This window comes from Tympanuchus pallidicinctus, unplaced genomic scaffold (assembly GCF_026119805.1).
Source record: "Tympanuchus pallidicinctus isolate F22 unplaced genomic scaffold, pur_lepc_1.0 scaffold26, whole genome shotgun sequence".
NCBI classification, from domain to species: Eukaryota; Metazoa; Chordata; class Aves; order Galliformes; family Phasianidae; genus Tympanuchus; species Tympanuchus pallidicinctus.
This window is the reverse complement of record NW_026294743.1, coordinates 797,568-822,589: the sequence shown is the minus strand read 5'-3', so window position 1 is coordinate 822,589 and position 25,022 is coordinate 797,568. Positions and strand designations below refer to the sequence as shown.

The window sequence follows — 25,022 nt, the reverse complement described above, 5'->3', positions numbered from 1 at the left end:
AAATACAGTTCAGAACACAACTAATAGTAGAAAATGACACTGTTTCTTAAATCCAACAATATTTCAAAAAGGAGTTTCACAACAACATTGACTCAAAATCAATTTTACAAAATTGCAGCAGTGCAACTGATTTCTGACGCCTGAAGAATGACGCTGTCAAAATGGTGGGTAATGCAAAACAAAAACATTAGCTAGGAAACAGACTGACAGTCAACTATGTTCACTCAAAGGGAACTAATAATTGAGGAGCAGAGAGAATAGAATCCATCTTTTTAGCATATGTTTATACAGCTGCTAGGGAATAGCAGTCTTCAATTAGCGCCCCTCAAGCTAAGACAAAACAAATAATAAATCACTGCAACACAACTCATCTTCAGCACTAACTTTACACATTAAGCAAAACTGACTAGCAAAAGCAACTACTAGGCTACTCTCCTAAAACAAAGACATAATACCTGATGATCTAAAGTTCTCAGCCTCAATGGAAAAAATGAACCTACTAAAAGAAAATAGTCCTCTTCTCACCCCTCCAATCACCCGAAATCTTGTGAACAAGAACTCAATCTTGTTTTTATATTCTTTGTTTTTATAAGAAATTTAAAAAATGAATTAACATTCAATTTTAGTTTGTAATATGATGCACAGGCTTATATTAATATATGCAACACGTTAATAAAAATATTAAATGATAACAATATTTTCTGAAGAACATAGGCGTGCCACAACTGTCTTACATAAACTACATTACTTGAACTGAACTTCAGAAGTTTTACAGTTAATTCCACAATACCTTGTATCCCAGACCAAGCTGATAAATGGCAAAGATTTGAGCAGCATTGAGAGCCTCACTAAAAAGGTAAACGGATGTCATTTGCCCACAAAACACTCGATTGGCATCTGCTGTTTCTGAGGAACCCAGGAAACATTTGTCAAAAGTCTAAAAAAAGAAATAAATAAATCAAGCAACACAAGCAAGTTATCCAAGAAATACACATACTATCAAAGAATAATAATATTTTTACAAGCAAGAAAACTTCTCAGGTTTTAGCGGAAATAAATTTTGAAGTTTTGACCATGTAAGTAGAACGTACTCCCCCCTACCAAAGAGTTATTACTTTTTTTTTTTTTTTTTTTAATATTAAAAAAAAATTATGAAATGGGAGAAGCTTACTTTTAACAAAGCATAAAACAGCAAGGGATACCTACAGTTGATCATCTTGAGAAATTCAACAGGCATTAGATGTATCCACAGAGCTTACTTACATCATTGGTGTTGACGAACCACGTTATTTCTCCATAAGATGCCAGTTCCCCATTCACATAGCATCGAAGTTCACTATTCTTCCAGCGATTATAGATGTGCACAATAGTAACCATATACCACTAAGCAAAAAGAAAACAAGTGATACCATTCTACAGACACTTAACACAGCTCAACAGTCACTGAAAGAAAGTACACTACAGTGAATTCCACTGTGTCTGTGAATTACATTAACACTGAAAGTTTTATTTTAAGTAGAAAAGATGACAGCATTAGTGAGTTTCCCTGCTTAGCCACGTCAAAGTATAGTCTCCTAATTCAAAATGGAAGCCTAGAAGATATATACAACATAAAACTCAAAACAAAAGTTTGTGACAGTGTTGAACATGCTTGTTCCAGAAAAATCAGCAATTGAAAATGAGAATATTTTTAATACAGTATAATACTGCTCAACAAGCAAGTCTTGAACATTAAAAATACAACTAATTCATATTTTAATTGTTACACATAAGGAGATAAAACATCAAACAAAAGGAGAATATTTGCTGTAAAACTTCAATTAACATGAATTACAACACAGTTTCAAATGCCAATCGGTCATTCTCTAACCTGTAAGACTAAACTTTAGTAATTGCCCTGGCTTCATCAGAAAAATTTAAACTTGAGTTAGTAATCACAGCTTCTAAAGTACAGCTGCATTTGTCCACAATGACTATCAAACAATAATCAAGGGGAAAGCCTGTGCAAAACACTTCTGGATAAGTGGAAGGCTGAAGCAGAAGGAAACTAAGTATAAAAAGAGAAGATAGAATAAACAAACATCACAAGTCTTGCAACGCTCAAGCTACACGCAGGTATTAAGAGTTCTTAGTAAAATTTCATGTTTCACAAATTCATGAAACTCCTGGTAAACTGCATTTTCTAGCTTTTTCTTATACATGAAGTAAGCTTAGAAAAAATACCAATTCAGAACAGATTTATTTTTGTTCATTCCAGTGCAAGTGATCTGCCGATGGATGAACATAATTAGTAACGAGACCAATCCCTCCAGGATACACATTTTTAGAGACATTTCCTACAGACACACCAGCTAGTCAGATATGCACCCTGCTAAATCCTAGTTACACACACACAAATGTATTCATTGAACTATTCTACTGCTTTTACTTACCTTCTGTGGCTTGAAATCAAATTTTACACAATGCTGAAAACCTTTTCCCTTTGATTTTATGGACGTTACAATCAAGCAGCCACCAACAAAGTGAGCAGAATAGCCAAGTCCTTTGTTCGTTCGAAAACTAACCAAGGAAAACAAGATCAGCACATACAGAGATGGCAGTTAAAGTCATTGAACAAATCATGACTGAACTTCAGAAATATGGTTCTACATTAATACGCACCAATATAAATATGGCTTATCCTTATCCACATTGATATTGTTTACAGGATCCATTCTTAACCAAGTGTGAAAAGTAAATCCATTCTGATAGGGCCACTTGGCTATAGGAGGTAAGGCAATGGCCTGAAGAAAATAAAGTTATTCATGTAGAAATATCAACATCACAATACTGCAAGTATACAGCATAAGATACAGACTACAAACATACAACCAAAAATACCTGGCCTAACTTCCGTGCTTTTCTGTACACTACTTTTTGTATTCCACTGTAAAAATTGATTCTAAATATTTTAAAACTGATCATTATCTCAAATAATATCATTAATAGTAACCCATGCTTCAAAATTCAAATAATTAAGGCAAGTATTACAACACAAGAAGTCCTCAGCATATACATTCAGAAGATTCAGGTTTAAGACAGCCTAAAAGAATAATTGGATTTATACATTTACTTTCACATAATTTTGTCAGTCAGAAGAATATCTGATTATGAAAAGAAGTTGGCCCACATCAAGAAAAGCATATATGCTTCACTTAACAGATCCGTTTTTTCTTCACCTAAATTCACGTTTAAGTGGCTTCCAGTTTGTAGATGACAGCCTTATGAGCCCCAGGCAAAATCCTAGTATTAAGCACAGAATCAGAGGCAGCTTAAACGCTATTAAGACCTTTGTTTCAAACAGCTGGGTTTTGCTGTGTATTTTTTTAATTTTTGTTTGTTTTAACATCACTATTAACTTTAAAATGTTCCTCTGAAGACATGCAATACACAGTTCAACTAAGACTGTCATAATCTCTGATCAAAGATGCTTTCCAGATGATCAATACCAATGAACAAAAAACATCAAAGAACTTGAGTGTTGCCAGACATCTTAATATGCTCCCACGCTCCATTTAGCTATCCCTAACCAAATAAAATGCCATAAATCCTTCTCTACACCAGCCAGCTAATCAGATTTCATTTCTTTGAGCCCAACTTTTGGGACCTGGTAGCACTATCATTTGGTTTAAATCACAATAGTTATGAAGTATGTCAAATACTTAATTTCTAAGTTTCCATGTTTTAAAAATCAATGAGAATGTTCCCACTGCAGTTAGTGTAGCACCCCAATACCACATACAGTTCAATCATTCAATGCTATTATCAGAAATTAAATACAAGCACAATACGTAAGTAGCCCAAGTGTCTACTGCCAAGTTCTGCTGTATGTGATAAATGTAATTACAGCAGCACAACTCTAGTAGTCTGCGTTTTTCAATCTTCAAATAAAAAGTTATTATGTCATCAAGTTAGTGAAGTTACAGTACAAGAAAGACAGAGAGCTGTTGGAGAGGGGCCAGAGGAGAGCCACGAAGATAATCAGGAGACTGGAGCACCTTCTCCTACCAAGACAGGCTGAGGGAGCTGGGCTTGTTCAGCTTGGAGAAAAGAAGGCTGCGGGGTGACCTCATTGCAGCCTCTCAGTACCTAAAGGGAGCCTATAAACAGGAGGGAAATCAACTCTTTGAAAGGGTTGATAACTGCAGGAAAAGAGAAAATGGTTTTAAGTTGAGGGAGGGAAGATTCAGGTTGGATGTCAGGGGGAAGTTCTTTACAGAGGGAGTGGTGAGGTGCTGGAACAGGCTGCCCAGAGAGGTTTTGGGTGCCCCATCCCTGGAGATGTTCAAGGCCAGATTGAATGGGGCCCTGGGCAGCCTGGTCTGGTATTAAATGGGAGGTCAGTGGCCCTGGATGTGGCTGAGGGGTTGAAGATTCATGATCCTTGAGGTCCCTTCCAATCCTGGCCATTCTACAATTCCGTGATTCTGTGAAGTTCAAGATTAGGTGTCCTGTGTAATACCTTTAGTTACATAAAAGCTAAGACAGCAAAGCAGAAAAGTAATGGATTTTTAGGGGGAAAGCAAACAACAACAACAAAAATACACTACCTAGTAAACACCTGAACAATTATGATAAAAGATTAACCACCGCTAAACCTAATCTTCCCTCAGTAGTATTTAACCTAGACATGTCTACAATCTGCATTTTATCAGATGATTACTACACATACCACAATATTCACACTGATTTCTAGAGAAATAACAAATGGCACAAGTATAGCCATACTTACTGCAGTTTCACTAAGGTTTCTAGGAGTAAGGCATTGCCCACACATAATGTATATTAACAAGCACCATTCTCAAACAATAAAGAAGTGAAAAGCAGACATTCTTCACATTCTCCTGGCAATAAGATTTAACTCAACTGCTTGGGGTAGAGGCAAAGAGTTCACTTATATCCATTCTTTATGTATTGCCATTTGTCCTTCCATAGTTATTACTTACATTTGTTATAAGCATTATTTAGTTATACACCATGTAGGTAACAAAAAAATTCTGTTGAGACTACTTCTGTAACAATGACAGATGGGCTAAGAGAAAAACAGGAGTGAAAACAGCCAATGGTTGTAGTAAAAATAACAAACAAAGGATTTAAAGTATCTACATACCGCAGCACTTTTCCCCGGAAAGTTGAAGAAGGCATCAGGTCCATACTTCTGAGGCATGTGTTTTAACACAGACAACAATTTCCCAGCGTGTGGTGGCTGTCAAAAAATTTTTGGATTTGGAAATAAATAAAACATCTATATGAAAGAAAATACTCTACATACAAAAATAAAATTGACGTATTTTCAAGCTTTGCACATGACTGAGTAACACTCTGCTAAAATACTCAACATTTTCAATGAACATTAATAGAAAATTATGAATAAGGATACTCACTAGCCTAGGTGCAATGAAAGACAATTAATGGGATAACTAAATTAAGGACTTTGAAGTCACAGTCAATGTTATTCAGCATAAACTAAAATGACTCTGAATGCTGAGTGCCATCACTGTTTGCCAATTCCCATCAGCTTTACCATTTGTATGGATTTTAAGCGAGCTAAAAAAAAAAAAAAAAAAAAATTAACTGACCCAGATGACAACTAGTTAGGGAAAAATAAATGCAAATTCTCAGAGCAATTTTGGGTTGTGGCTGCATGAAACTCATGAGGGCACAAACAAGATAGGTACAAGGAAGAACAACAGACAAGATGACTTTCCATCAAGTTTACAGCCATGCACTAGGTAAAAGATACTGTGTTTAGATACACTCCTTCATATAAGTCTATGAGAAAAGGTTCAAGCCTCAAAAGCCATACACAGTACCTAAATCGAACGCTCAGTGCAAACATTTCCCCACCACAATCCTAATTCTGCATTAATGCTTTTGTAACACTCAACAACTAAAACCTCCAAATCAAGTGTATGAGTTCACAACAGAAATCCAGCACATACTGGTCACAAACTTCTGTGCGTCGTCTTCTACCACTCCACAGCTTTCCAGAAAATCTATTTTCAAACTACAATTTTACTACACTCTTCTGATCTTTTTTCTGGAGATGCTATTTTTGCTTTCTTGTAAGCAACTACTCGAAAATTAAGCATTGCACGATCCATTACAAGTTATTTTAAATGTACTCAAATTATAATCAGATACAGAATGTTTCATAAATCTGAATTTATAAAATTGAAGAAGGAAACAGTGAGATCTGTTCAGATGTCTTCAGCACAGTAGAATTCAACCTGGCAATTTGTGTTGCAGCCTGATACTTTGTATCTTTAAAGCACTGCTGATTTTAAGATTTATGGACCTGAGCAAGACCATAGCAAAGCAGTTGGGCCATTTTCCTCTTGTATTCCTCTATATTTAGTCTTTAATAAAGAAAGGGAAATTAAATGCAAATAGCAGAGAGCCAGGAAATGAAAAGTTAATGTTACAAAGACAACTTTAATTAAGCAATGGTTTAACATATTCTGTATGTTCGCTTACTCATTTTAAACCCTATATGGGGTATTTTTTTCATGTGAACAAGTTGTTTCACAAGTTCTTTTTAAAATTTGCTATGTTTTTGCCTCGCATACTGAATACATATTTCTTCCATTATTTCAAAGAAACAAAGACACCGACCTGACTTCTCCCTACATTAAACCAGGGTATTTAGACATTACAGGAGTGGAATTAAAACTCCAAATAGGTAAAACAATTGGTAGGTAAAGCAAAGCAAAAACTTTGTGGCGGAAAGCTTATCTGCTAGCATTTAAAACAAAAGTATTTTACTTTAAGGAAGAAGGCTCTCAACACTAAATGGGCACCCTTTTCTGTGTCTCTAGCTCACACAGAACAGGAGAAAACACAAAACATAACATTTCACTCAGCACTCATTTTCATTTCAGTTTTTGCTACAAATGCTAACTTTCCTAACTGGACAAAATCCTTCAGGTATAGACAATGTGCAAATATAAAAATATTGATATGCACACATACACAATTTCCAATGATTTCCATCTTATCTCTCATCTTCCAAAAACAATTTGTTTGTTTATTTTTCAATTTCAAGCAATCAGAACTACCAAAATAAAAATGTGTATGTAAACAAATGCTTAGAATCACTACATCATTTCCCAGGTGTTTCAAAAGGTCAATCCAGCCAATAAATCCAATAAAGTTAAATTTAATCTCATTGCTACACTACTCTATGTATTTTAACAGGTTAAATTGCTTTTAAGTAAAAAAGATTTAAGCAAAAGTGATACAATACCAGTAGGCATCCTTTATTTCCTAGTAAATTTATATATATATATAAATACACATACACGCATATATATGCATATATACAGATACACACATACACACACACACACACATATATAAAAGGCTATCAAGCAGTCTTTTAACATGGGAACATTAACACAAACAACACTATAAACATGGCTTTTGTTCTTTATTTTCTTTTACCCATCTCCCTTTTTCTCCTTGAAGCTTGCTGAAGAATAACTTTAGCTCTCGAACGGTCAAGTTGTAGCTAGCCAACACGCCCAGCATATCCACTAAGAGATCTGAAAGGAGAACAACATAATTACTTATTAAGATGCAATGTCAAATTTCTGTCACTTCATTATTAAGTGTTCCCGTGAGATTTTACGTAACGAAAATACAATTTGACTCATATATTAGGTGAAGGTATACCTGCAATCATGTTGTCAGCTCTATCAATCCTCTTGAGCACTTGTTCAACCAGTCCCACTTCTGTGCACGCTTGTAGATTGCGTATACTTTTTTTCAAGATAGCTGTAAACATGCTCCACACCTCAGCCTGACAGGAGATGTCACATTTATCCAGCAATTCTACCATGCAAGTAATGCCCTCTCCTTCTTGGATGATAAAGTTCATTTCCAAGTCAAATTGGCCTCCAACAAGCTTTCAGACAAAATATTAAAAAAAAAAAAAAAAGTCAAAACATCATTCCACATTCCACTGAAATTATTAATTCTGCAAGAAGAAAACTATCAAAGATATAAGCTAAAAGAACACAGCAAGGTCGACCACAATATACCAAATTTTTTTCCTCTGTTTCAAGTTTTGACGTGTAACTTGAACAAAAGGCGCTCCTGAGGTGTCAGGAACTATCAGGCAATTGCTGCACAAGAGCTCTTGGGTTAGTTAACAATACAAATGTCCTGAGCTACCCCACACATCTATGAAGTGAACAAACCATGCGAGTATTTCAAGACCGGTGAGAAAGGTCAGCTAGAATCCTTTAAATGGCCTAGAGTGGCCCTAAAAACCTTCCCCTGTATGTGTCTAACAACTCCTCAAATCGGTGCACTGCTCTAGCCAAAAGAACCTGAGGCACACACCAGAAATACTGCTAATTACATTCACTTAAAGTCATTCTTGAGATATTAAATAAAGCTGGCTAAGTACTAAATGCCAGTTTCATTAGTAGTTACAGGCACTAAAAGGAAGTAAAGCCTTGCTATATTTGGATTAATGTGAAACCACACCACTGTTCAAAGCCTTTGACCATACCTTGGCCCAGGCACTTAAAACCTACAATATTTCAGGTCACCTAGATGCAGACTTTGTTTGAACATGAACCAAGCAACTAATTGCACGTGCCAAGAGAACGAAGGGGGAAATAAGGAAGTAACCTACTTCACTCTGCTGTTGTAGTGTTGTTTTATTTTAACTCAATAAAATAAAAATTCTAGCTGATGCAAAGATAGATGACACTAACTTCTGCCCTAATCTCTCTGCATTTTAAATTCTTCTCATAGGCTACAACTATACTTAAAAATGTGTCCTACCTGCCTACTACGTAAGAGCACAGAAAATGTAATTCAGATAGGATTGACTCAACCTCAAAACTCACAGAAGTGTATCAGCTCTTCAGTTCAACAAGTTTGTCAAGTGAAGACTGCTTCTGTCATATATGGCGTTCCTTCGATCATTAACCCCCCTCAGTAAGTCCACTTGCCAAAATCACACCGTGTCAAAACTGCTCCAAAACTCATAAATTAAGTTGTTCCATTTTAGCTCCCACAACCTCTCTCGGCTAGGCAGGATCTGAAGATAAACTTAAGCAAGGGAACAGAATACATATTCTTCATTAACTACTGAAATTACCATACATTTCCCTCAAGTGACTAAATCTTGTCACTTTGAAGAAGCAATCTTTGGTCTTCTGGACATAAATCAGTAATGCCAAGCACCACAAGAAGCAGAGAAAGTTACTAGCTCTGTGACAGAATAGACAATGTCTCACGGTAACAATTTCGAAATAGTAATTTACACTTTTCCATTTTCTCCTCTCTTGGTCACGAAAAATAATTATGCAATTTCTTAACAGATACATTCTCAATATTCAGGGAAACCACAGGAACTGAATGGAGAGACTTAAATTATATTCCCAGCTTCTCTATATCAACTCACCCTGTCAACTCACTCAAAACAAATCTATCAAGTTATTACCATTCTCCAAGCCTCGATTCTCCCCTTCCCTAAGATACAGCAGGGGCCCACCTCAAGCACGGCAAGGTAGACTTCAAAGGTAATGGAATAGCTGAAGACAATGGAGTGAAGCACAAGTATTGCAACACAATTGCAAAGAAAAAGGTACAAGGCTCATAACTGAACTACATTTGTGAAATACATGAAATGCACTGCTATTATCACGCTTGGTTTTACATCCTCTACAAAACAGAAGTATTCCTCAAGAAGCCAGTGTTTCTCTCACCATCCCGGTGAGAAGCAAAGATTATACTGCGCTCTACGTGCAGAGCAACTGAAGGTTAAATTGTAGCCACGAAACACCTGCTAATTCTCAACAACAAATTCAACTCTTTATGCACTTGGTTTAACTAACCAGCCAACCATCAATTTTCAGACCAAAACCATATAAAACTACAAGAGGTGACCTTACCTTCACCTTATAGTCTACATCCCCAATTTTTCACTTTTGGCTAGATACACTATTATCAGTAACCACCCATCCAGGAAGCTGTCAAATTAGGTTTCCAATCTAATCTGCAAAAATAAGCATTTCAGCAAGTATATCCCAGAGATAAGATGCGATGGAAGAAATAATTACTATTTTAGCATTTCCTTTAAGGGAAAATGAGGAGAAAAATATTGATGGAGAAAGCAATATAGTGAAGGCACAGCACAGTTGATGTACTGTATGTATGCATACCTATTAGATACACATAAGCACACACACCACAGTATGTCATATTAACCCTTTCTAATGGTGATTTGAAACTGATCAACCTTCAAAACACAAATTTGTTTCCAATGACAGGGATCATAATCCAGGTCCATGCATTGGCTAGTTATTATCTGAGCTGCAGTAATGGCTGTGCACAGCAAAATGTAATCTTCCCAAATGTCACAGTAAGTTATGAATATCTGAGCAGCTTAATGCACCTTACTAGCCATGAAGTGTGAGAATGTAATCTTATTACCTTTTTATGGTTGTATTTTTTTGAATAATGTAGCCTTTGAACTGATGTATAGTCTTTCCTTGCACTTTAGCGTGATTTGGTCTCTAATGTCGCACAGTCCATTTTTCAAAATTCTCCAATTCAACGTATTTTAAGTCTCAGGCTGAGCTGCATAAACAATCTTTATAGCAACCTACAGGGTGGCATAACGTTTTCTTTCCCTGGCCTGTAGTGCAGAATTAAGTGTAAGCTTACAGGAATGGTTTTAAAGTGAAGTATTCAAAGTACTCAAACGCATCTTGACAAATTTTACATTTCACCATTACTACTTACCTCAAAAAATATATACAAACTAAACCAGCAGCTCAAGATTTTCAGTAAAATGTTTCTAGGTATAGCTGATTGGAAACAGCAATTTTCAGCTATGGATTTAAACATAACAAATCCCTCCTTCCTGTGAACCTTTCACCTAATCTAAAATGGAAGAAGAAATCCAAGACATAAATGAGACGGTGCACTCTTTAAGTGAGCAACTTACCAACTTAAGTATGCAGAAAATCACCCAGAATTTAAATACAACCTCCACTTTAGTGAAAGATAATGATCTAGGCTATGAATCTGATTTTAAGTCATTTCGAAATACAAAATATTTCAAGAGCTTGAAGGAAAATGAGAGAAAGTATTTAATCTACTGTAATGGGAAGAAAAAAAAAATTCCCAAGACTACAATCAGCTTTCCTTTGAGAAAATCCAAACTTAGTATACCTGGGACACATACACAGTTTTACTCCAAATCTCTAAAAAAGGCTTTACATTTCTACAGAGCTTTCTCTTCTTCGTGGTTATTTAATAAGATCAAGAGGAAAAAAAAAAACCTACTTGCTTTGCTTCCTAAAGTCAGGAGAAAACATCTATTAAGCTGATTTCATAATCTCAGAATTTCTTCTTTAGTACACTCAAAATACGGGTGTGGATGACACCTAGCCACTGGAAAAAGTCTATCTCATGAAGGAAAAACAACAGTCTATAGATAAATATGAGTCTATCTCAACAGAAATCCTAAACCTTATGCTTAATCCAGATCCACAAAGCTGCATGTACAAAGCTAATAAGCAACTGAAATTTATTCATTTGAATAGGGTTGAATTCATTTGAATAAGCTAAACAAGAAAAATCTGCTGAAGCTAAACCTGATGTAATTTCCAACAGATAAGCATTTGATATACACTCTACATTTTACTCCTATTTACAAATAGCTATGCTATTCAAAAATGATCCTGGTTTTATCACAGTTTTATGTCCGTTGGCTCCAAGTTAAAATCAGACAGACATCACCTACATTTTCAAACCCTCAGTGATGAAATCTGAAAGCAACTCCTGGAGAACACGAACATGAAATTGGGTTCACTTGAGCCATTATGCTTACGATTAACAGTAACTGGCAAGGTAATATTCTGTGCAATATTCTAGTCACTCTTCTATCTCCCACCAAAGTAATAACACACAACCTCCATCCCCTTGCAGATATTCAGAAGCTCAAAACAAAAAGTATTAATCATTATCAGAAATGTGTCTAAGATTTGAGAAATACATGGCACTTCAGAGCAAAAATCTCTCAGCATCAGGAGCGATCCCAACCTAGACAAATTCACCGAGGATGCACAATCAATAGTATAAGTCAGCACCATTGGTACACATACCCTGGATGTGCTAAAGATAGCTCTGATTTGGAAAGGCCTCTACAGACCTGAAGGAACACCTGAGGAAAAAGAATAACTTACGCAGACTCATTTGCATCAATTTGCCCCATTGTCTGCCCCGGGTCCCCTATCTTTTCATGCTGTCTTCACTGTCATTAATAGTGCACTTTGCTTCAACTCAGAACTTGCTCAAAAACCAAACACGTATTTCTTTGACCAAAAAAAAAAAAAAAAAGTAAATAAATCAGAAACATTTCCTGATGCTACACAAGGCACAAGTGACCAGTTCTGTCCCACCCAACAGTCACACTCAACCAAATGAATAGATAGTACATGCCTCGTTTGCTTTCTAAGGGAAAAAGGATGGGCTGCCGAGGGTGACATTTTATTTCTTCTTCTTAACTGTCCTTTCTCTTGCTGTTGCCAAGCTCCTAACAAAGCCTACACCTTCACTTGCCCAGCAAAAAAAGGTTCGTTTTAAAACAGGCAAGATGATAGCAGCGTTGCATGACAATACTTCACCCCCATGGCTTCTATTTGTTATTTACATTCAATGTTCTGTATTAAAACAAAATGCTTTACTTAGTCTCTCCTTTAGAAAGACGCTTAAAAATAAATTTAACAGGTGCACAAAAGGTGTGAAGAGTCCATTACTGCCATCTAATGTTGGACCTGCACTTTTTTTTTTTTTTCCCTCCTTCAGACGGTGCCTCAGGACAAGTTTAACTCTCTCAGCTGAAATAAATAGGAAAAAGCATAATTCTTGTCCCTATAGGTGGTACACACATCAGGATCTTTATGGTAGTTATGTTTACCTGCTTTCCCCATTCCCAAAGAAGGAGAAAAGAAGCTCTAAAAGATAGCCATGCTGCAATCAATTACGCTCTATTTGCCGTAGCTAATAAATTTATATTTTCACTCTGCTTGCAAGCATTTTTATATCAAAATAGCCCAATAACAAAATTAGTTCCATTCATAGTGTGCAGTTGAAGGCTCAAGGCAAAAAGAACAGCACAAGGATGAATTAGTTCTACGCAATTTTTCTAAATATAAATGGGAGGGTACTGTGAAATTACATTTTCATACATTTCAACATTTCAATCTTTTTTGAAGTACATAGCAAAACAAGTAATTGAATCACTCTCTTCGAAAGGGAACAAACAATCCATGTTTTAAGAACAATGAAAAGCAAAACTCAAATTTCTCTTAAAAAAAAAAAAAAAAAAACACCAAGAAGAAGAAAATATAAGAAACCCCCCCCAAGCAAGAAAGCCCACTGTGACACAGATTGAAGAGTAGGCTTGCCCAGCACACCTGCAAGCCATTTAACAGGATCAGCTACAGAGGGACATTATCACTTTGGATAACAGAGGCAGAGAGGACGCATAAGTGACTGTTCCACGAGGCTTTTGTTCCAAGCAGAACACTAAGGAGGCAACGCTACCGCACACTTCACTTTGCATTCCTGAGGAGACGAGGGATTAACAAGCTGATCTCCTGCAAATCAATTTCAGGACAAAATTGACTTGTAATATACTCCACATAGTGGCTAAAGACCTATTTACAAAACCTGGCAGTTTTCCAAGTTTGGTTTAAATTACAGATCTCAAAAGATGTTAGTGCCGACGTAGACTGCATCTAATTCCACCTGAAATTAATCTTTCCAGCTTTTGTATTAGTAGCATTAAATTCTGCTTGTGTTATGATTTTTTTTCCAATGCACCTGAACCTGAGATGTTGTTTAAGGTACACAAGAAAGATATAACTCCAAGAGATGGTTTAATAACATGCAAATTTGTAGCTCTATACAGGAAATGAAATACCCTGAATTTTACATCACATCAGATTCATATACGGATTGAAAGTAAATAAATCATTTAAACCATGATACAGAGAACCTTTTTAAATTTGCATTTATCTACAGTAAATACTGCCATGTTCTTTAATAGCTTGCTAGTGCAATCTTAGCAAACTAATGATTTATGGTTGTGACATTTTAAAAATCAGAAATCTGTCATTTTATGACAGCCGGTAGAAGAAAGTCAGCTCCAGTTACTATACTCTGAATTAAACTCAAAGACACGAAACAGATAGCAAAGCACTGTACCATGCTATCCACATCATTATCCCAGCACTTCCCTTCCTACCTTCGCTGCTGAAGGTTATCTATCATTTTTATTTGAATTTACCTGCATGTTACAAAAAACATATTTTTAAAAAATCACGGTCCAAACAGATAACTTCTCAGGTAGTACTTCAGTTTTTGGCAAGCTGAGAAACACGACCCATCAACAAACAAAACTGACCCACTCTTTGTTTGGAAAAAAGCATTAAACCATAGCTCAGTTACCAAGCTGTGCAGGTCCCTCCTCTCTAAGAAGGAGCCCAAATGATAAGCAATTAGTGACATGATACGAACCACCACCAAGACCAAAGAATAAACTCCCGTTGTGCCTCCACATTCAACCCACTCTACAAGAACAAACCAACCAACCAACGTAACAGTGACACCTCATCTGAGCAAATACACTTAAATATCACTCCTTCACATAACTTTCCATTTAAATAGGATGTCAACTTTTAGTATTTGCAAAGTACTAAGAACAGTGTAACAATGGAATGCTAGAGTACAAGGTTATGAGCTCTAAGAAACACATTTGAATGCATTTTACAAGCTGACTGGGACATGAGGATAACAAGTAAGGGGTGAAAGGCTAAAAGAATAAAAGAAATCAAGGAAAAAGAGTAAAATGGAAGATATTCAGAGCACATATTTGTTCTTAGCAGCAAGAAATAGCCTTACCAGAAAACTGAACTGAAACTCAAAAAGCCAAAGAAGAACCTAGGATGAAGAGAATAATCTGTTTACCTCGAAAGCTCTGATAGACTTCACCAGATTTCACAAGAGTTCAGGATTTCCTCTCCTACTGAAAGCCACAGTCTCATATAGCATGTAAGAAGCAAATGTATCCCAACTCCTTAAGAGCCATCACACTTCATAGCTCAGCAGATGAACAGCGCATTTTGGCACAGTTAAAGACACTGGATTACAAATTACACAGAAACTAAGAACCCAACACATCTGCTTATGCTCTGATTCACAACAGCTGGAAAACACCACACCTGCCTTCTCAGAAATGGCAAAGATTGTCTGCCACAGGTGAAGAGATTGACAGGACTTTGGATGCAATGAAGTTCAAGTTCCATAGCAAAGAGAAACAAAAACCATCATGGATTCAGATAATTAGTGAGCAATTCAGGTCTGGAATCCTCATAAAGCAAGAACCTCTAATTTCAACCAAACAACCTGATAATAGGATAAGTCGTGGCCTCTTAGGTGTGAAACTATGCAGACCAAGACTAACATGAGTAGTTTTGGAGAACAAAGCCAAAAGGACACTACTAACTACAGCCACCCTAGCGGAATCCCACTGCTGTGGTGAAACTCTGTACCTCACCAGACGTCTAAGCAGGACGCCAAGTCTGCAGTAGTAATTGTACCTTCATGAGATTCAATTACCACTGAAGTTACAACAACACTTTCTATACACAACCTTTGTGCGTTTCTTCCCCAGCAAAGATTGAGACCCACAACATAGATCCAGAACTCCAACACTGTTACACTGTGTCCATTTTTGTGAAAAGCTTATCCAAATACAGTAACTTATTCCTTTCACACTGCAACTAAGTATACAGCTCACAGTATTTGTAGTTTTTCATCTGTTTCTGCACAGAAGGGAGACGTTAAGAAAACAGTTATTTGATCAGTGGTCTATTTCTGCTGCACATTGAGACTTCAATAAATTCTTCCCTTAGCCAAGACAAACACAAAACACAGAGAACTTCCTGAACCTTACAATTCCACAATATTTTCCCACCACTCTGGAAAAAAAGCATGTATGGGGCGGGAGGGAATGCTGATGACTGAAATTGGCACTGTAATTGCCACATTTTCAGCTGCTTATCACTGATCAAATTATAAACTTGTCCCAGTTAGCAACCCTGCTTTCCTAGTACACTACCCAGGAGACACTCAAAGACCACCCCAGTTTGTGGACTCCTTGCAATGTGTGCTGACACCGCAGTCCTCAGCGCTTCCAGTTTCCCAGGCCAGACAGGTAATCCGCAAGCCAGGGCTCCAAGCTGCTGACTGCCCAACAGAGGGAGCATGGGAGGTGCAAAAATTTCTATGCTTTGATGCCATTAGGAATCTATCAGGCTGACATAGCCATGGAAGTATTTCATTACATTGTCTACCCTGGCAGACTTACATCACATGTTTCTCCTCAAGAGATACTTCCCTTTTAGTCAGAGAAGGCCGATTCAGCCATGGTTTGAATCAATATAGATTTCTGAAATTAAACGAAAATAGCTCATACAAGGCTCTTAGATATTTGAAGCTTAATTTTTATATTTTACGAAGTATTGTTGTAAGGAGATCTTAACAAAAGCACTTTTTAAATAAAGCTTTAGAATGGTTAAAAGCAATCCAACAACAAACACGAGAAATTGAGCACACAAAAAACACAAGTACAGCTATCCAGCCCTGCTACCTCATGCTTCCATGCAGGTGATCAGCTAAGGCTCCCAGCTGTGCAGCTCAAGAAACCTGAAATGCGACAACTTGAAAAAAATGAAAAAGTGGTCTGCTGTAAAGATTTTAAAAAGAGAAAATGTTAATTATATTTTATGTTCTCCCTTTTTTGTTAACCAGTAATAATAATAAACTTCATCCTATACCCCAGTTCCTCTAACACTTAAAGCACTACATGCTTTTATTGCCAACACCAAACTAGCACACTTCATTATTAAAAGAACAACAGTGAATGCCTACTGTCCAGAGAGCAGACATTTTACCCTAATCTCTTCCTATTCATTTGCTGTTTTTTCCCAGCCTTGCTTCTCAAAACGTACAGTCTTGAAAAATGGCAGTGGAGTTTATAACATTGCAAGTCCTCCTCCCTGCCTTAGTTGGTAAATGCTTAACACTGCTTTCAAGCCTCACTGTTCCGCATTGCTCTGATAAACTGCTGGCATAAGGCACAAGAAAGAAAGAAACAAATCAAACTAATGAAACTCGCACAGAAATACATTGCTTAATAGAACACGACAACTTATATTAGTAGCAGAATACATCTTCTATAAAGAAAACTTTTCATAGAGCTATATGAGACAATCTGAAGGAGCTGTAGCAGCACAAAAAGGATAAAATATCTAAACAGGCAAAGGATAAAGACATTCCTAGAAAGTTAATTTTAAGCAAGAAAAAAAAAGTGGTAAACTATCTTTTGTGCAAACTAGCATCAAATCTACCTTCCTAACGGCGAGCAAGCATGTCAGGATTGTCTTTACAGCACAGTTCCAAATAATGCTGTAATGAGAATTTTGTGTATTAATACAAGGTGCTGTCCATTTTTTTTTTTTAATTTTTTTTTCCCCCCCTTTTAGAAAGATAGCAATGCTTAACACTGCATTCTTTCTTGTAAGTCAGAGGCAGAGAACCTGCTGCTACACAAAAACAAGACCAATGAGCACCATCTCATGGGCATTTTAGGTAACAGGTTCTAAGCAGGAAAAAAAAGGACTCTAAAGCAAACAATAAAATGTGAATTGTAGAAGCATAATGACTAATTTTCAAAAGCTTAGATGTGAAAATAGGGCACAAGCTAAAGATTTTTCTAAAAATAAGTCACTGTAATTGCATCTGAGGGGAACTTCATCGTATCCACACATAAAAAGTACTGAGGTATTTAGGCACTTAAAATAGCCTCTATGAGCACAACCACATACATACAATTACCCTCAGCCTGAAGAATCGACTGAGGCTGGTAAAAATCAGTCTTTAAAAAATAGATTGAGTGGGATCAGCAGAACTCCATCCCTTCAAGCCAATAGCTGAAAAAAAAAAAAAAAAAAATCATTGCAAGAGTTTGATTGTATACTTCTGCATTCGTTTCTCTTCCTCAACTTTAGAGCACTCAATGAGATTCTCATTGATAGTTCACATCCAATCCTGCAGATCTAGCAGGCTAAAATATAAGTTGTTACAAAACAGTGTTACAGCCTGCATTACTTTGAGTACTTAATATTCAACAACAGTTTCCTCTGTGACCTGAAATTTTACCCAGTAATAGCAATACCTCAGAAGGAACATCCCTATTCAGTTGTCTACTAGTTCAGGTTACAAAGATACTCTCCTGCTGTAGCACACAGCATTTTCACCTTCCTTCAGCTAACTGCAAAGTTTAAAACTCTACAGTAGCATTTATTAAATATGCCCATCAGAAAAATAAAACATGACAGAAGGAACAACTAGAAGTACATACTAAGGCATTACTACCAAAATTGTAACAGTGGAGTGAATAAGCTCTCAAAATGCAGGCACAGTAGATCTCTGGTTCACCTGGTGTAACACTAGCGGTCACTGCAGACTCCACCATCGTATTTCTATCTCAGAAACAGAAGACAGGTTTCTTTGTATGCTGTGGGCTTTTTTTTAAAGTGCCATTTGTTCCAAGAGAAATAACTCCCAAAGAAAAAAAATTTCAGCTCTTTAAAAGCAACTATTTGTTCATGCAATGCAAAATGAGTTCTATTTCATATGACACTATAAAAGCTCCTCTTCAGAAAAATAATACCAATAACCACGTCCTCTTAATGCTCATAGACATATGTGAAATATGTTCATGAAATCGTTACTTGAGATGAGGCAGGACACACTAAAAAACTGTAAAATCCCAAGTCATCTTTGCAGGGGACTTTAGCACAAACACAGACCAAATAAACTTACAGCCAAGTATTTTACCACACATACTTCTGATAACTAGGAGTTTGTTGGGTTTCCCATTACAGCTCCTCTAAGTTTTACTGATGAAACATTTTGTAATCATCAGAGGCAGACATGACTGAACCCCACCCAGTTTTACCCCTTGGTTCACTTTAGATCTGTACTTTTGATTGCCAGTTTTTATTACTGGATGCCATCAACACATACACAAAAACCCACACCGTGAAGAAAAAAAATTCACCACACCATATTAAACATTACTACAACAGTGAAATTCAGAGGGATGGTTGCTGCAGGCAAAGTTCTCCCCATGAAAATTAAGTGATTAATTCTACAGCAACATGAGTTTTGGAAAGATGCAATGCACTGTTATGTACCTCCCTGCCTTGAACACCGGGAAAGCAATTAATTAAGAGTACTGCAGTGTGCACCTGGAAGAAAAGGCTGCAGTCTGCCAACCAGACACTACCATTCACTTGGCTCACACCACCTCTGCAATCATTCCACAGCAGCTGAGGATCAAACCAGATGTAGTACTTCAGATGCAGATCAGAATGACTCTACATAATCCTTCAGAGTAAACCCTGCAATGTTTCTGTGGCTTCCTTCCAAAACTTGCTACAGTGATCTCCTCAAACAGCTTTCTCAGCTCTGAAGCACAGCCTGCTCCAACTCACAACATATTACACATTAGTCCGTCTGTATCCTTCTGATACAAAGCAAGGCAATATATTATTAATCACTGTTATTCACTGTCTTCTCATACCAAACTCTGCAAAGCTTTCAGGATCAGAACTAGCATCTTGAGCCAATTTTGCTTTAATGTACAAGCTCACTATTGGCTGAAAAATTCTCCTGGTTATGATAGTGCTCAAGGCACAGCAATCCACTCAAAAAAAAATCACCTCAAAAGAAGCTATGTTTGATCCCCAATCCTTGTGCGATTGCATGAAGAACAATCAACACAGTCATTTTCCACCACTTCTCTCCTGACTCAGTCAGCTAAGCAGCAGTTCAAATATCACATCACGTGCTTTCAGATCTCCCTAGCAAAGATTAGAATTAAGGCCAAACACATAAAGCAGAGTTCCATTCAAAGTATCCAGACAACTTCAACATCTTTGGCTGGACTTCTGTTAAGGCACTGAGTTTTCTTCCCTTTGCAAAGTTCACATATCATTTTTATAGCATTCCACCTCATCCTCAAAGTCCAGCTAAAATATTCTCTATTTAAAACACACTTGCAGTCAGTGTACAAGGTTGAGCTACATTCTATGAGACTCAGGGGTTACTCATTTTAGTACTTCATGTCCAATAACTTCAGATCACCAGCAGAACACCTTATAAAAATAGCCTTTTAAACAAGAAAATACTTCTTAAGTTTTTACACTGCCGTACTTAATGCCACTAAATGGCTGAGGGCTTTCTGGCACCTGTTCTAAGCTGTCCCCCAATCCATTTTGCGAAGATTTATTATTTCCACTTGGGATAGTCTGTAGACTAACTGTATAAAATACTAGCTGGCTTCTGGCTGGTATTATGCAGTAGGTCACATTAATACACTGATCCATTGGTGTAATGCATGCTTAAGTCAGATTGGTCTCTAAATGCACACATCCCCATTTTGTTCTCTAGATTCAGTCATCAGAAAACCCTAAAGTAAACTTCTGTCCTACTGGCATCACAGGTGAGCATGCACTCTGCAATACAGAACATTCCACTTTTTTCTAACCGAAAAACAAAGAGTCACATAAACAGAGGTTTTGGCACAACCACCACATTATTTCAGCTCCATCACCTGTGAAGTTAAAAACAGCAGGAAAAGAGCCCTACCCTTATTTACTCAATTCCTCCTGTGAGCGCAATAACATCTTGAGATCTCAACCAGAAGTTTAAATTGTATAACCAATGTTTTCTACAATACCCTTGAGATGTTTGGAAAGTTTTCTCCCTAGTGAAGTTCTCATTTTCTTTCTGAAACTTCACTGACTTTTTCCTGTTTAGTATTTAAGACTCAATTAAGTATGAGTGAAGGAGATTAACATTTTATGCAGAATAAATTCTCTTCCAGGGAATAACATTTTGCAGGGGCACAAGTATCTCACGTATCACTACTTTAGCCATACAATCCCTATGTGAATATATGAAATTGTAGCATTAGAATCATAGGATCACCAAGGTCGGAAAAGGCCTCCAAGAACATCTAGTCAAACCACCCACCAGCCCCCCCTATTCCCCCATTAAGCCACCCCCCTCAGAACAACATCTAAGTGCTTCTTGAGCACCTCTGTGCACAACGATTCCACCACATCCCTGGGCAGCCCATTCCAGCATCTGACCATTCTCTCAGAAAATAAATTTTTTTCTCATGTCCAACTTCAGTCTCTCCTGGCACAACTTCAGGCCATTCACTCTAGTTCTATCACCATCTTTCAGGGAGCCACAGAGAGCAGTAAGGTCTCCCCTGAGCATCCTTTTCTGCAGACTACTCAAGTCCACTTCCCTCAACCGCTCTTCATTAAGACTTGTGCTCCAGGTCCCAACTTACACACTTACAGTAAAATTAATAAATTTTTGTAATACACTTGTAAATTGAAATTATGAAAAAAAGCATTTTTCCCCCCCAACAATTGTTTTATAGGAACAGGTCTTCTCCATGCATACTCTTTAGAAATCAGTTAAACTTTGTCACCTTCGTACACAGCGATGTATGAGTAAGTAAAAAAATGAACTAAAATGCTAATACAGCTCTTTCAGAACTGCCAATCTACTCCGTTATTGAAACGTAGATACCTTATTAAATAACTCATTCTTATAAATAACTCATATCAAGAAAGGTTTTCTTTTTATTTGAAACATGTCCCATTAAGACAACTAACAAGGCACGTTGTTGCGTAAATAGATGGCTGCACGCAAATAATATTTGAACCTAATTCAGCTGTTAAACTCCAGAGAGAGGTAAAACTCTCAATGCCACCACAGGAACAAACATCACATCAGTTTTCCCTTTTCGTAGATGGGAACTCCAAGCGAAGAGACAAGGCCACAAGAGAAGATACTTTAAGCAGCAATACAGCCCTCTGTTGAGCAGAAAATACACGCAAAACCCACAGAAAGAACATTCTCTCCAAGGAAACTTACCCACAGTTATACTTTCACATGGCACTACAAAGAGCAGTGAGGTAATCAGAAGAATGCTCTTGTGAAATAATAACATTCAAAAAGTGAATAAAAAATTATGTATCTACTTATCTTGCTACGTCCTGTTTCTCAATGTGTTCAAAACGCAACTCATTTCAGCTTTATAGAGCAGTAACACATTTGGAAGCCAAAAATACGTGAATCAAGTCAGTCAGGAAGAAAAGCAGAACGAAAACAGTGCTTCAGAAGATTATCACAAATAAACTGGGACAAGCATCCCTTTAAGGGAGGATTTTAGTGGACAGAGGACTTGCTTTCTGTGCCCATGCCTCTAACCGAGCCAAATTTTCAGCCAAAATCAGGAACAGTTTTTATTCACGTGCTGCATAAGAATGCAGCATTTATAAAATCATCTCATTTACATATTTCAGCATTTAACATGCATTTGGTCCACCAATCATCTCTCCTAGCACTAATTCTTCATATCAAATCCACAGGTAGCTTATTGTAGATTAAAGATCCTAGGAGATAAGATTTTTTTGATATTATATATGTTTAAACATACGAGCATTAGTCCAGTGAGGAATTTAAGGGGCTTCACAAGTTTGAACTATATAACATTAGAGCTCTTATTTCTAGCCTTAAATGGTTGCTGATAGCAACCACAGTTCATCACCATCTGAAGTGACAGCAGTGAAAACAGCTGCACACACAGCAAAGTGAGCCAGATACTTCAAATGGGAACACATCTGTGCTACCACTGATGTGGTACCACTACCATCTTTCCCATTTGGAAAATAGTAAATTCCTACATTTGTATGTGCTATATCCCCACCTCAGGTAACATACAGGAACTCCAAAAGCTTTTAGTTGCAAATAATTACACATTCCCTACCTTAGATTTGAAAACCTGTCCGGAAATACCATTTAAATTTCCATCTTGAGATCTCCTTTCATTTAAAGCTGCTTCTTTGACACATACATTTCAGACAATCAGCAAAAAAAGCAGAAAAAAATGATTCTCATTGACATTTTAAGGTCTCAACAAACAGTACAATTAATCATCATCTCACTATTTTCAACTTTTCCTTACTTGCTGGTGGTATTGAAACATTACTGCTATTGTTATTTCCATTGCTACACTCTTAGGAGATTTTTTGGTTGGTGTTACTCGTCTACTCCACAGAAAAGAAACATCATGTTTTCACAAAATTATTATGTGGTCACAATCACATCAGTGCAGAATCCCAGACAACAGAGCTTCACATTTCACTGTTAAAGCTGAGAACACCAGCACCCATGCTAAAGCTTTGCAATCGATAACTTCATTTCACGTATTATTCAGTTCATTGCTGACTTGTTGCATTGCCTCCAACACTGACTTACCCGTGTAAATTTTCTTCTGAAGAGCTTAAAGAACAGTTCTAACAGTTTACAAGTAGCTTTTAAAAAGCGCCCAATAAATTGCATTCCTTGTACACTAAATACTTATTTTTGTCCCCTTTAATATTGGGCAATCACAGAATTACCAAGATGACGTCCTGCTGGTAATTTGGATTTTCAGTAATATCATTCCTACGTTCTTTCACAGCATGTGATCAATACAGACATCAGAACTGTCCTAATACACTATGTTTTCTGCTCATTTACTAATTTCTAGTTTGATAGCATTGTTTCAGTTTAACTATCTTAGTTCTTCTAAACTTCTCATTTAATATCTTCATTTGTTAGTTGTTTTTTTTTGTTTTTTTTTTGGTTTTTTTAAAACGGGTTTCTACTTATTGCTGTATGTTCTACTCCCAAAAACAGAAAACAAATGTTGAAACAACATATGCTATGCCTCTATCAAGAACATAACAGTTGAAGTCCCACTATTTTAGCTAACAGCAGCCATCAAATTACTAGAATCCTAAAATATATTTATAGATAATCCCACTATCAAATAGTCAATAAGTCATTACACTTTCTTAAACATAAGGAGACTAGCACATGGGGACAGATTACCTCCTTGAACAACATCACAAACAAGTCTCAGCTGTTTCGCAAACTCCACATCTTGGCTACCCTTGAGATAGCATACTGATTGTATTCTGAAATAAATTAGCTTAAAATGTCTTGAAACCACAAAAGACTCAAATTCAGGAAACATGAATGTTGTAGTTTGTCACAATTGATGACAACGAGCTCATCTTCCTCACTGTGGCCACCTTCTTTCTCATTTCTTCCCCATCCTGCACTTCCGGGCGAGAAGGAAAAAAAAAAACCCAACAGGGAAAGCAAGGACTTCTAAGCCGCCACCTGTGACACTTACAGGGACTCTTTCAATCTACACAGTGAATCTTTTTACAAATAATTTGGACAAAGATAATGGAAGAAGGCAAGGAAAACGTGCCCTTCAAAAGAAGGGTCCAAATTCAGCCTTGTGTCTGTCAGCTAGCAGTAATCCTACTCTTCAACAGGCTTCGCAGTAGAAACAGACAGCATTCCTTGTAAGCAAGATGTACAAGAAAGAGAATATGCTGCTGCAATTGTATTTTCCATTCTAGTTGTGTGGCTATTTATTGAGAGTCGTGTTTTGAGTTGCAAATCTAACTAAAGTCTTGATCCAACAATCAGCCACCAAACCGAGAAAAGTGTTGGCACAGTACTTAGCTTATCTTTCTTAAAATTATCAGGACTGACATTACACATTCATAACTTATCCTCATTAGGATCATTTTTATACTACAATACGTTTTAGTGGACTTCAGGAAGACCAGTTCTCTGATCCGTCTTCTACTAAGCACACTGGGGAAAAAAAATGAAAAGATTTTCTCAAAAACCAAATTTTCATAACATCAATGCACATAATGCATAACCGACATTATTTTCATCTTCTTCCTTAAAGGAAATTTTGTTACCAAAGAAGGCTGATTGGTTCCTTC

At 36.9% G+C, this 25,022-nt stretch overlaps 1 protein-coding gene across 4 annotated transcripts in view; it reads right to left on the bottom strand.

Annotated features, from left to right (window-relative positions):
• Positions 1-25,022, bottom strand: part of LRBA (LPS responsive beige-like anchor protein) — a 363,075-nt gene that overhangs the window by 321,299 nt on the left and 16,754 nt on the right. For all 4 annotated transcript variants that reach the window (XM_052690432.1, XM_052690429.1, XM_052690431.1 and 1 more), the window contains exons 3-9: positions 7,714-7,945; positions 7,483-7,583; positions 5,150-5,245; positions 2,662-2,783; positions 2,433-2,559; positions 1,264-1,383; positions 791-937 (exon numbers count right to left, since the gene is read on the bottom strand). In XM_052690432.1, coding sequence (XP_052546392.1) covers positions 791-937; positions 1,264-1,383; positions 2,433-2,559; positions 2,662-2,783; positions 5,150-5,245; positions 7,483-7,583; positions 7,714-7,945 — 945 coding nt within the window. The remainder of the gene's footprint in view (positions 1-790; positions 938-1,263; positions 1,384-2,432; positions 2,560-2,661; positions 2,784-5,149; positions 5,246-7,482; positions 7,584-7,713; positions 7,946-25,022) is intronic.